We start from the raw sequence: 14,009 nt of genomic DNA on the forward strand, positions 1-14,009 counted from the left end.
TTATATATATATGCATATATATTTATGTGTATATATATGTATATATATTTATATATGTATGTATATATATATATTTTTTTTTAATTTTATTATTATTTTTTTAAAGGACAGCTGAAACAGCAGCAATAACAAATAATTATCCACCAAAACCATCTAACTTGCTGAAAAAGAAACAAACATTTTGTGATGTGTTTAGAATGCTTCAAATGGGTATATTATTGATTAACTCCTGGCATGTGTAACATCTAATGGTCTCAATGTATAGAATTGTATCAATTCTTAACATTTTAGCTTAGCTGCCGTTGTGTCCTCGGGCAAGACACTTTACCTACCTGCTCCCAGTGCCACCCACAATGATTTAAATGTAGCTTAAAGATGTAGATGATGGGTTCTACTATATAAATGTAATTCAATTCATACTTCAATATCTTTTCTTTGTATGCTTGTTTGCACTTGGTCAGCCCATTGTCTCCCATATTATGTAGCTGGTGATTTGTTGTGACTGTTATTTGTCAAGGCTTTTAATACATTTAATTATGACTGACTGAATCAATCCGTGTCTAAAGGGAATAGCTATTGATTGTTCTGATTGGCTGACTGTCTCTGAGGACTGCAGGCTGGCAGCTTGGTAATCTTTTTAATGCATTCTCGTTGTCATGGTAGAACGTCTGCTTCATCTGTTTAATAGTTAGTAGAAGCTATGACTAATTGTGCTGCAAGGAAAATAACTAAGTTGTAAGAATAGCTGTTTCCTTGCACATTGTTGTGTGTTGAACTTATGGTCGTTGGCTTTCAATGACCGTCCTGACCTTCCCGTTCTTTATCTTTTACAACGACCAAACCGGTTTCTTAGAAGCAGTTAGAACAACAATCCTTAAAACAGAGCTTTATTCACGGTTCGATGATTTATCCTAACTCATCCAGGAACACTCTCATCAGTCATTACCGCTGGCTTGCAAAATCACTAAAAAAATAGAGCACTGTTTGTTCCTGTTAAAGTTGTCTGGAGAGAGAGAGACCTTGTGGTTGCCACATGAAATTTTTATATCACGGTTATAGTGACCAAAATGATTGCGGTATTGTTAAATGTGCTCAAAAAGTACATGCTGAAAGTTTTTGATCAAGTATTTTTTCAAACACACTGCAAGAAACCCCACTATTTTGCATGATTTGTGTTTCTTACTGATACTCCTAGTATTTTATGCGTTTTATTGGATAAGGTTGGACATTTTCTATTGTTACTTTGTTCGGTTGCTCTTTAATATTTATTTGAATGAAAAATACGTAACAAATCAAATTTTGGTTGGTGTTGTAGTGTCCTACTCTGTTTAGCAGTCCCAGAACGCACCTTAAAAACACCTTTGTCTCGTACAGACTGTTTTACACGAGCACAGCTTGTAGGTTTAATACACAGACACAATGTGTGTATATGAGTTTGGATTGGGGTATAGGGCTGAGCTATATGGCCTTTTTTTTAATATCTCGATATTTTTAGGCCATGTCACGATACACCATATATATCTGGATATTTTGCCTTAGCCTTGAATGAACACTTGATGCATATAATGACAGCAGTATGATGATTCTATGTGTCTACATTAAAACGTTCTTCTTAATACTGCATTAATATATGCTACTTTTAAACTTTCATGCAGAGAGGGACATCACAACAAAAAGTGTATTTATGAAACAGTTATTAAGCAGTGGCACAAACATTCACGTCATTGCCAAAACAGAACGTGCAATATAAAAGAAGATATGAGTGCACTTTTGTGCATGATGTCACTCCTATATATCCATCCATCCATCATCTTCCGCTTATCCGAGGTCGGGTCGCGGGGGCAGCAGCCTAAGCAGGGAAGCCCAGACTTCCCTATCTCCAGCCACTTCGTCTAGCTCTTCCCGGGGGATCCCGAGGCGTTCCCAGGCCAGCCGGGAGACATAGTCTTCCCAACGTGTCCTGGGTCTTCCCCGTGGCCTCCTACCAGCTGGACGTGCCCTAAACACCTCCCTAGGGAGGCGTTCGGGTGGCATCCTGACCAGATGCCCGAACCACCTCATCTGGCTCCTCTCGATGTGGAGGAGCAGCGGCTTTACGTTGAGTTCCTCCCGGATGGCAGAGCTTCTCACCCTATCTCTAAGGGAGAGCCCCGCCACCCGGCGGAGGAAACTCATTTCGGCCGCTTGTACCCGTGATCTTATCCTTTCGGTCATGACCCAAAGCTCATGACCATAGGTGAGGATGGGAACGTAGATCGACCGGTAAATTGAGAGCTTTGCCTTCCGGCTCAGCTCCTTCTTCACCACAACGGATCGATACAACGTCCGCATTACTGAAGACGCCGCACCGATCCGCCTGTCGATCTCACGATCCACTCTTCCCCCACTCGTGAACAAGACTCCTAGGTACTTGAACTCCTCCACTTGGGGCAGGGTCTCCTCCCCAACCCGGAGATGGCACTCCACCCTTTTTCGGGCGAGAACCATGGACTCGGACTTGGAGGTGCTGATTCTCATTCCGGTCGCTTCACACTCGGCTGCGAACCGATCCAGTGAGAGCTGAAGATCCCGGCCAGATGAAGCCATCAGGACTACATCATCTGCAAAAAGCAGAGACCTAATCCCGTGGCCACCAAACCGGAACCCCTCAACGCCTTGGCTGCGCCTAGAAATTCTGTCCATAAAAGTTATGAACAGAATCGGTGACAAAGGACAGCCTTGGCGGAGTCCAACCTTCACTGGAAACGTGTCCGACTTACTGCCAGCAATGCGGACCAAGCTCTGACACTGATCATACAGAGAGCGGACTGCCACAATAAGACATTCCGATACCCCATACTCTCTGAGCACTCCCCACAGGACTTCCCGAGGGACACGGTCGAATGCCTTCTCCAAGTCCACAAAGCACATGTAGACTGGTTGGGCAAACTCCCATGCACCCTCAAGAACCCTGCCGAGAGTATAGAGCTGGTCCACAGTTCCACGACCAGGACGAAAACCACACTGTTCCTCCTGAATCCGAGGTTCGACTATCCGGCGAAGCCTCCTCTCCAGTACACCTGAATAAACCTTACCGGGAAGGCTGAGGAGTGTGATCCCACGATAGTTGGAACACACCCTCCGGTCCCCCTTCTTAAAGAGAGGGACCACCACCCCGGTCTGCCAATCCAGAGGTACCGCCCCCGATGTCCACGCGATGCTGCAGAGTCTTGTCAACCAAGACAGCCCCACAGCATCCAGAGCCTTAAGGAACTCCGGGCGGATCTCATCCACCCTCGGGGCCTTGCCGCCAAGGAGCTTTTTAACTACCTCAGCGACCTCAGCCCCAGAAATAGGAGAGTCCACTACAGATTCCCCAGGCACCGCTTCCTCAAAGAAAGACGTGTTGGTGGGATTGAGGAGGTCTTCGAAGTATTCCCTCCACCGATCCACAACATCCGCAGTCGAAGTCAGCAGAACACCATCCGCACCATACACGGTGTTGATAGTGCACTGCTTCCCCTTCCTGAGGCGCCGTATGGTGGTCCAGAATCGCTTCGAAGCCGTCCGGAAGTCGTTTTCCATGGCTTCCCCGAACTCTTCCCATGTCCTCCTATATATATATATATATATATATATATATATATATATATATTAGGGATGGGCGATTTTTTTTTGAATATCTCAAAATTTTTAGGCCATATCGCGATGCACGATATATCTCTCGATATTTTTCCTTAGCCTTGACACATATAATCACAGCAGTATGATGAGTCTAAGTGTCTACATTAAAACATTCTTCTTCATACTGCATTAATATATTCTCATTTTAAACTTTCATGCAGAGAGGGAAATCACAACTAAGTCAATTGACCAAAAGTGTATTTATTAAACAGTTATTAAGCAGCGGCACAAACATTCATGTCATTTCCAAAACAGAAAGTGTAAGATTGTCAGAGACATTTTAAAACAAGCCATAAGTGCACTTTTGTGCATGATGTCACTAAGATGACGTATCAAAACAACACTAAATTAAACTGTACTTTTTGAACAGAACGCCACTGCAATATTTTAAAACAAATAAAGTGCACTTTTGTGCATGATGTCACACAAGATATTTCAATAAGTGTCAAATAAAAATGAGCTGCATAATAGGAAATCAAATAGTGTATGTCCTTCGCTATGTGGTAGGTTCCTGCGGACATTATCTCCTTTTGTTGTTGACTATTTTTTTCATACGGTGTTGATGTAAAATGGTTGCCTCGGCATTTTGTTGGTGTGGCACCGAACGGAGATGTTGACATGCGGAGTTTCATGCACTCTTCATTCTCTAGCAGGTGACTTTTCAAATGATGCTACATATTAGCAGTAATGCTATTTTTTGTAGCAACGCTTTTGCCCCACACTTGACAAATTACGGTTGTCTGTTCGACATATTCCCACTTGAAGCCAAACCACCGCCAGACCATGGACCGCCTGCTGTTTTTCTTGGGAATTAATTCTTCTTTCATTTGTTACCAGATTCGCACCTTCTTTTTCTCGTATTACCACTCGCACCACAGCTAATGTTACCCATGCCGCTACCTTTCTGCTCCGAGAGGGCGTATACGTATGTGACGTATGTAAGAAGGTGCGCTTGTTTTATGTCTCTGTGAGAAGAAGAGACAAGAAAGACTGAGAAGAGCCTGTAGTGTAATGCCCGCAGCTAAGATCAACTGCGTGAGAACGTATACTCCAATATCACCATATAGTCATTTTCTATATCGCACGGACACAAACCCGCGATATATCGAGTATATATCAATATATCGCCCAGACCTATTGGGGTATGTTGTTTCTTAATAGGGAAACACTTTCTTTAAAGGGGAACATTATCACAATTTCAAAAGGGTTAAAAACAATAAAAATCAGTTCCCAGTGGCTTGTTGTATTTTTTGAAGTTATTTTCAAAATTTTACCGGTCCCCGAATGTCCCTAAAAAAAAGCTTTAAAGTGCTTGATTTTCGCTATTTGCGATGCGACTATCCATTTCCCTGTGACGTCATACAGTGCTGCCAATGTAAACAAACAACGGCGAATACCACAGCAAGATATAGCAACATTAGCTCGGATTCAGACCCGGATTTCAGCGGCTTAAGTGATTCAATAGATTACGCATGTATTGTAACGGATGGTTGGAGTATGAAAGTATTGAAGAAGAAACTGAAGCTATTGAGCGAATAGCTATTGACGCTATTCATAGCCATAGCATGGCCGAATAACTGCGTTAGCATCGCCGGTACAATGTGCGGACCAAACGATCAGGACTTTCGCATCTTGTGACACTGGAGCAACTTAAATCCTTCGATTGGTAAGTGTTTTTTTCGCATTAAATGTGGGTGGAAGGAAACGTAATATAGTTGTAAATGCATCTGCAGGTTATCCATACATCTCTGTGCCATGTCTGCTTTATCACCGCCGGTAAATAGCATGTTAGCATCGATTAGCTTAGCATGTTAGCATCGATTAGCTGGCAGTCAACATCAACAAGACTCACCTTTGTGATTTTGTTGACTTTATAGTTGCAAATGCATCTGCAGGTTATCCATACATCTCTGTGCCATGTCTGCTTTAGCACTGCCGGTAAATAGCATGATAGCGTCGATTAGCATAGCATGTTAGCATCGATTAGCTGGCAGTCACGCCACAACCAAATATGTCTGATTAGCACATAAGTCAACATCAACAAAACTCACCTTTGTGATTTCGTTGACTTTATAGTTGCAAATGCATCTACAGGTTATCCATACATCTCTGTGCCATGTAAAATGTGGAGACACTTTGGTACATTCAATGGGGGTCTGGTGGCAGACATTTTCGCATCTTCGGGCCTGTGGTGCAACTTGAATCCCTCCCTGTTAGTGTTGTTACACCCTCCGACAACACACCGATGAGGCATGATGTCTCAAAAGTTCCAAAAAATAGTCGAAAAAACGGAAAATAACAGAGCTGAGACCCGGTGTTCGTAATGTGTTGAAAATGAAAATGGCGGCTGTATTATCTCGGAGACGTCCCGTTCTGACGTCATCGCAAAAAGAGCGATAAACAGAAAGGCGTTAAATTCGTCAAAATTCACCCATTTAGAGTTCGTAAATCGGTTAAAAAAATATATGGTCTTTTTTCTGCACCATCAAGGTATATATTGACGCTTACATAGGTCTGCTGATAATGTTCCCCTTTAATGCCTCTTGTTTTCCTAGTACCAACCTCGGCACGTCCGTTGTGTCCTGAGTAAGACACTTCACCCTTGCTCCTGATGGGTGCTGGTTGGCGCCTTGCATGGCAGCTCCCTCCATCAGTGTGTGAATGTGTGTGTGAATGGGTAAATGTGGAAGTAGTGTCAAAGCGCTTTGAGTACCTTGAAGGTAGAAAAGCGCTATACAAATACAACCCATTTATCATTTATTTATCATTTGTTTTCATGTTAGCATTAAAGCTTTTTTAATTAGGCCAGCCAGTCCATGAGTTGTATCGACGTGCATTTATCGTGTAAGAAAACAAGATATAACGACTGAAGCAGCACAGTTATCATTATAGGATCAGTGTTAGAAAAAAAAACAACTTTAAACATAAGTGTACCAAAAATGAATACCATTGAGTGCCTATACTGATTCTGAGTTACTAGGAATTGATTCAAATGTGAGACATTTCCATCCCTAGTGACCACATTCTTTCTATACGTTGTCTACCTCAATTTCATCTCCTGGGTTTTGTGTCAGGAAATAGTACATTTTACTGTGGGGATACAGAGGAAGATGCTTGATGTTGAGTTAAGCTCCGGACATTGCTGGCAAAAAAATGTAACATTTGTCAACCAGAGCCTGTGTGCGGAATGTTTTATTTCATTTGTGAGGATATGGCAGCTCTCTCCAAGCCAGGTGCATCTCTAAACAATTTGCATCTTTGCCCACTGCAACAATTGCTCTCGACGCCCCAGGCAACAATGCTGCTCTTTGATGAAAAAAAAGCTTAGCAGCTCACAAGCTTGTATGTTATTTTTCTGCATGAATACACTTAAATGCTTGTTACACCCCGATTTGCAAGACAATCTACATGATTTCAAAGCATATGTATGCTTAGAGAAATGTAGTATTGGAGATGGAATGTTGCCTTTTATTGTCATGTCACCAAGTCTACATGTTTGTTTTCATTCTTTCCCCATTCTTTGTCCTCTTAGGGGTTTGTGGTTGTTGTGGGGCTCTCAGGCCTCGCTACAAGAGACTGGTGGACAACATCTTCCCCGAGGACCCAGAGGTGAGGAGCTGAAACAACAAACACACTCAGACATCCATTTTTATTTATTGTCTATTCTATCGTTATTTTGCAGTTTCCCATACAGAAATGTACAAACATATGAGTTGGGAAATTGTGTTAGATGTAAATATAAACGGAATACAAAGATTTGCAAATCCCTTTCAACCCATATTCAGTTGAATATGCTACAAAGACAACATATTTGATGTTCAAACTGATAAACATTTTTTTTTTGCAAATAATCATTAACTTTAGAATTTGATGCCAGCAACACGTGACAAAGAAGTTGGGAAAAATGGCAATAAATACTGATAAAGTTGAGGAATGCTCATCAAACTCATTTTGGAACATCCCACATGTGTGCAGGCTAATTGGGAACAGGTGGGTGCCATGATTGGGTATAAAAACAGCTTCCCAAAAAATGCTCAGTCTTTCACAAGAAAGGATGGGGCGAGGTACACCCCTTTGTCCACAACTGCGTGAGCAAATAGTCAAACAGTTTAAGAACAACGTTTCTCAAAGTGCAATTGCAAGAAATTTAGGGATTTCGACATCTACGTGTGACGTCTCGGTGGGATTGTGGTGACGAGTTGTTCTCTCGTGGGTGCAGCAAAGATGGAACACAGCGTGAGGCTAAGGATAATGATTTATTTACACACTAAAGAACACTACAAAGCAGACTAGGAAACAAAACACTTTGCATGAAGGCACTAACAAACAAAACAACAGAACTAGCGTGGAAGCTAGAAAGAACAGAAAGCGAGAACTAGGGAAAAGAACAAACAAAATAGCGTGGAAGCTAATCGTTACCACAATGCTGGAATGCGACGTCATCTGTTGCGTGGGATCAAACAAGAGTCCAAGACTGAATGTCAAACAGAGGCGGGCATATATAGGGAGATAAATAATCAAGGGCAGGTGCGCGTGATCAAAGCAGAGACAGGTGACACTAAATGGGTAACTATGACAACGGAAACAAAACCAGGAAGTGCCACAAAGAACTGAGGAAGACAAATACTAGACAGAATGTGATAAACAGAACCAAAACCAGAATATGCCATGATCCAAGACGTGGATCATGATACTACGGTCCATAATATCATCAAAAGGTTCAGAAAATCTGGAGAAATCACTCCACGTAAACGACATGGCCGGAAACCAACATTGAATGACCGTGACCTTCGATCACTCAGACAGCACTGTATCAAAAACCGACATCAATCTCTAAAGGATATCACCACATGGGTTCAGGAACACTTCAGAAAACCACTGTCACTAACTACAGTTTGTCACTACATCTGTAAGTCCAAGTTAAAGCTCAACTATGCAAAGCCAAAGCCATTTATCAAAAACCTATAGAAACGCCGCCGGCTTTTCTGGGCCCGAGATCATCTAAGATGGACTGATGCAAAGTGGAAAAGTGTTCTGTGGTCTGACGAGTCCACATTTCAAATTGTTTTTGGAAATATTCGACATCGTGTCATCCAGACCAAAGGGGAAGCGAACCATCCAGACTGTTATCGACGCAAAGTTGAAAAGCCAGCATGTGTGATGGTATGGGGGTGCATTAGTGCCCAAGGCATGGGTAACTTACACATCTGTGAAGGCACCATTAATGCTGAAAGGTACATACAGGTTTTGGAACAACATATGCTGCCATCTAAGCGCCGTCTTTTTCATGGATGCCCCTGCTTATTTCAGCAAGACAATGCCAAGCCACATTCAACATGTGTTACAACAGCGTGGCTTTGTAAAAAAAGAGTGCCGGTACTTTCCTGGCCCGCCTGCAATCCAGACCTGTCTCCCATGGAAAATGTGTGGTGCATTATGAAGCGTAAAATTCGACAGCGGAGACCCCGGACTGTTGAACGACTGAAGCTCTACATAAAACAAGAATGGGAAAGAATTCCACTTTCAAAGCTTCAACAATTAGTTTCCTCAGTTCCCAAACGTTTATTGAGTGTTGTTAAAAGAAAAGGTGATGTAACACAGTGGTGAACATGCCCTTTCCCAACTACTTTGGCACGTGTTGCAGCCATGAAATTCTAAGTTAATGATTATTTTCAAAAAATAAAATAAAATTAGGTTTATGAGTTTGAACATCAAATATGTTGTCTTTGTAGTGCATTCAACTGAATTTGGGTTGAAAAGGATTTGCAAATCATTGAATTCCGTTTACATTTAACTCGATTTCCCAACTCATATGGAAACGGGGTTCGTACCGAAACTCTCTTATAAGCACACTGTAATGAGACTGTGTGTTAATTTAGCTCGTAAATCCAACTACTCCGATAGACGCCCCTAGTCTGCCGCAAATTGTGTTGCCAATTTAACGACGGTATATCGAGCGAGGTAATTTATTTTAACCTCCCATGCTCTTTCACCTTAACCGTGGATGTTGCCTGAAAGGTAGCGTGGGTTGTTGTCAGTGATGGGCGTTAACGATCTACATGTAGCTTAACTACATTTTCCAGTCGAGGCAAAATAAGACGAAAAAAGGAAGCCAAATCCTAACAGACCAGCAGCACTCATGTCACATGACGACGAGGGACGAAACTTAGTAATGCGTTTAGAAAACCTTAGTTTTTATTCGTTTACTCTGAAAACCAAAATCGTAAGTGCTCTCAACATCCAAGACGTCGAACACAAATTTAGGAACACACATTAAGGTGAGTGAAAAGTTTTACTGCACATAACAATTATTAACTGTTCCCAAAATAACACACAAATTATTTTCTTTGTCAAGATATCGATTTTACTGTAAAATGAATAACATTAATGAAAAGGCAAACTAAATAAAAACATATGTGGGCTGCGGTTGTCTTTGAGGTAGTTTATTATTGGGTCCATTGTACACTCACAGTTACATGAGCCTTTTTATTCCATATATTTCTTTTATTCATGAAAAATTTAACTAAGGAATACAATTCTGCTATTGTGACAAACCCAGTTTGACAGCACTAATAAAAGAACTGTATACAGACACTGTATAGTTTGTCTGTTTTTTATGTCTGCATTTGCCCTCGGTGAAACCAGACTTCATATTTAATTCCAAGCAGAAACTGGAGACCACTAACTTGTGCAGAGAGTGAGTTCAATGTTAGCCCGCTCCGTCAGATCCTGGGCCAACAATGCAAAATGGGGAATATGCCTGATTTCTATGCATTTGGCAACTGAGATATTATTCTCAACAGTTTAGCTCTCAGCTGCCGCAACAGTAAGTGGAAGTAAGAAGATGCATGCTGGTTAAGAAGAATAAGAAAGCCTTTGTAAGAACTGTTGTCAAAAGAAAATTCAGCCTTCTCGTGGTTTCTGAAAAATATTTTTTCTGTAAATATATACGTACACTGTTTTGTGCCGTCGACTAAACTGATGAAATGAAGAAGGTCAAGGATGTGGTGGAATTACTTTATATTGGTATTCTACTCCCTGTTCCACTAAATCAGTGGTTCTCAACCTTTTTTCAGTGATGTACCCCCTGTGAATTTTTTTTTAATTCATGTACCCCCTAATCTGGTGACTGTGGCAGAGAAGAGGACTGTGGACAAACTAGTGAGCATCCTGGATGATGCCAGTCACCCTCTGCATAGTGTTATCAGTAGCCAGAGGAGCCTGTTCAGTGCTAGACTGCTTCATCCCAAGTGCAGGACTAATAGACTCAAGAACTCCTTTGTCCCACACGCCATTAGACTGTACAACTCCTCTCTGGGACGGGGGACGGGGGGTATTAGGATGACAGGGGATGCAAAACAATAACAGTGCAATACGTTTTCATAACATGGTCACTACAGCCTACTTTGTCTTGTTATATTCTTATTTTACTGTTATATTGTTATTCCCATTGTTTTTATTCTTTATGTAATATTTCTCTATTTTGTTTCCTTTTAAACCCCCATTATTTACTTTTTACTTTTTTTTATTTATTTTTATTTGTATTTATTTATTTTTTTAAATTGATCTCAACTCTGTACACTGCTGCTGGAATTTTAATTTTCCTGAAGGAACTCTCCTGAAGGAATCAATAAAGTACTATCTATCTATCTATCCATCTATCTATCTATCTATCTATCTATCTATCTATCTATCTATCTATCCATCCATCCATCCATCCATCCATCCATCCATCCATCCATCCATCCATCCATCCATCCATCCATCCATCCATCCATCCATCCATCCATCCATCCATCCATCCATCCATCCATCCATCCATCCATCCATCCATCCATCCATCCATCCATCCATCCATCCATCCATCCATCCATCCATCCATCCATCCATCCATCCATCCATCTATCTAATCAGAGCAAAGCATTTTTGGTTGAAAAAAAGAGATAAAGAAGTAAAATCCAGCACTATGTCATCAGTTTCTGAATTATTAAATTGTAAAACAGTGCAAAATATTGCTCATTCGTAGTGGTCTTTCTTGAACTATTTGGAAAAAAAGATTTAAAAAAAAAACTTGTGAAAAAATAAAATATATAATAGATTTTGTTTGTAAAAAGCACTTTACATTAAACCAGGGGTCGGGAACCTTTTTGGCTGAGAGAGCCATGAAAGCCAAATATTTCACAATGTATTTCCGTAAGAGCCATATAAAATTTTTCAACACTAAATACAACTAAATTTGTGCATTTTTAAGTATGACCAACATTTGTAGAGTATAATAAGTCTCTTATTCTTTTCAACAACATTGTTATTATAAAAGTTAACCAATAATACATATAATACTTCTTACCATTAATGCAACATCTTGCACAGGTGCGGTAGAAAATGGAAGGTTGGATTAAAATGCATGAGAATGTTTTATAATTTAAACATTATTTTTGAAACTGTGATCACCAGCGGAATTATTCATTACTTATCATGTTAAGCAATGTCAGCTAAGATTTATCTGAGAGCCATATGCAGTCATCTGGCTCTAGAGCCATAGGTTCCCTACCCCAGGTTTAAGCATTAGACACCTTTTTACCTGGACTCTGCCTCCCGCTGTTTCCCACATCTACAAAGCAATTAGCTACCGACTGCCACCTACTGATATGGAAGAGTATTACACGGTTACTCGGCATAGCTCGGTTGGTAGAGTGGCCGTGCTAGCAACCTGAGGGTTCCAGGTTCGATTCCCGCTTCTGCCATCTTAGTCACTGCCGTTGTGTCCTTGGGCAAGACACTTTACCCACCTGCCCCCAGTGCCACCCACACTGGTTTAAATGTAACTTAGATATTGGGTATCACTTTGTAAAGTGCTTTGAGTCACTAGAGAAAAGCACTATATACATATAATTATCTGAGAGCCATATGTAGTCATCAAAAGAGCCACATCTGGCTCTAGAGCCATAGGTTCCCTACCCCTGCATTAAACAAACAACCTTAAAGTGCTACAGTGTATTAAAATAAATAAATAAATACATTTACAAAACATGAATAAATAATAATAATACAAATATAACAAAAATAAATAAAATATAGAAACTAGAACAGCCTAATAGCTAGAACTAGTATGCATAAAAAGGCTTTTTATTAAAAAGAAGAGTTTTTTTAGCCTTTTTTAAAAGCATCCACAGTCTGAGGTGCCCTCAGGTGGTCAGGGAGAGCGTTCCACAGACGGGGAGCAGCGGAGCAGAAAGCCCTGTCTTCCATAGTTCGTAGCTTTGTCCTTGGAGGTTGGAGGAGTTTAGCCTGTTTGGAGCGTAGGTGTCGTGTGGAGGATTTAGGGGTGAGGGGGGCATTTCCATGGAGGCACTGGTGATTCAATTATAAATAGAGATTTCTACACATAGAAGTAATCATCAACTTAAAGTGCCCTCTTTGGGGATTGTAATAGAGATCCATCTGGATTCATCAACTTCATTCTAAACATTTCTTCACAAAAAAAGAAATCTTTAACATCAATATTTCTGGAACATGTCCACAAAAAATCTAGCTGTCAACACTGAATATTGCATTGTTGCATTTCTTTTCACACTTTATGAACTTACATTCATATTTCATGAAGTATTATTCAATAAATATATTTATAAAGGATTTTTGAATTGTTGCAATTTTTGGAATATTTAAAAAAAAGTCTCACGTACCCCTTGGCATACCTTCAAGTACCCCCAGGGGTACGCGTGCCCCCATTTGAGAACCACTGCAATAAATGACCTGTGGGACCAAGTATCTAAACATGCATCCTTTCTGACTGTTTTCTTCTTCTTCATTGCTCCTCAAGGATGGATTGGTGAAGGCCAACATGGAGAAGCTGACATTTTACGCCCTGTCGGCTCCAGAGAAGCTGGATCGCATCGGAGCATACCTGTCTGAAAGGCTGTCAAGGGACGTAGCCCGCCACAGATATGGGTGAGCATTGCAAAGTCGGTTTGCGGCTCCACAAGAAAGCTGACCTATTTCCGTCCCGTCCAATGCTGCAAATATTTTGTGATTTATTAGGTATATCTTTAATCCCAATTGTTGATAAAGTTCTCTTTTAAAGACCTACTGAAAGCCACTACTACCGACCACGCAGTCTGATAGTTTATATATCAATGATGAAATATTAACATTGCAACACATGCCAATACGGCTTTTTTAGTTTACTAAACTGCAATTTTAAATTTCGCGCAAAGTATCCTGTTGAAAACATCGCGGTATGATGACGCGTACATGTGAGGTTACGGATTGTAGCGGACATTTTGTTCCAGCCCGATCCCAGCTATAAGTCGTCTGTTTTAATCACATAATTACACAGTATTCTGGAC

The 14,009-nt window shown here is 40.9% G+C and overlaps 1 protein-coding gene across 2 annotated transcripts in view; it reads left to right on the top strand.

Moving 5' to 3' along the window:
* The window catches only part of LOC133541917 (protein EFR3 homolog B), a 126,800-nt gene that overhangs the window by 39,409 nt on the left and 73,382 nt on the right, over nt 1-14,009 (top strand). For both annotated transcript variants that reach the window (XM_061885640.1, XM_061885641.1), the window contains exons 2-3: nt 7,196-7,272; nt 13,484-13,611. In XM_061885640.1, the coding sequence (XP_061741624.1) occupies nt 7,196-7,272; nt 13,484-13,611 (205 nt within the window). The remainder of the gene's footprint in view (nt 1-7,195; nt 7,273-13,483; nt 13,612-14,009) is intronic.

Source organism: Nerophis ophidion, linkage group LG24 (assembly GCF_033978795.1).
Source record: "Nerophis ophidion isolate RoL-2023_Sa linkage group LG24, RoL_Noph_v1.0, whole genome shotgun sequence".
Lineage (NCBI taxonomy): Eukaryota > Metazoa > Chordata > Actinopteri > Syngnathiformes > Syngnathidae > Nerophis > Nerophis ophidion.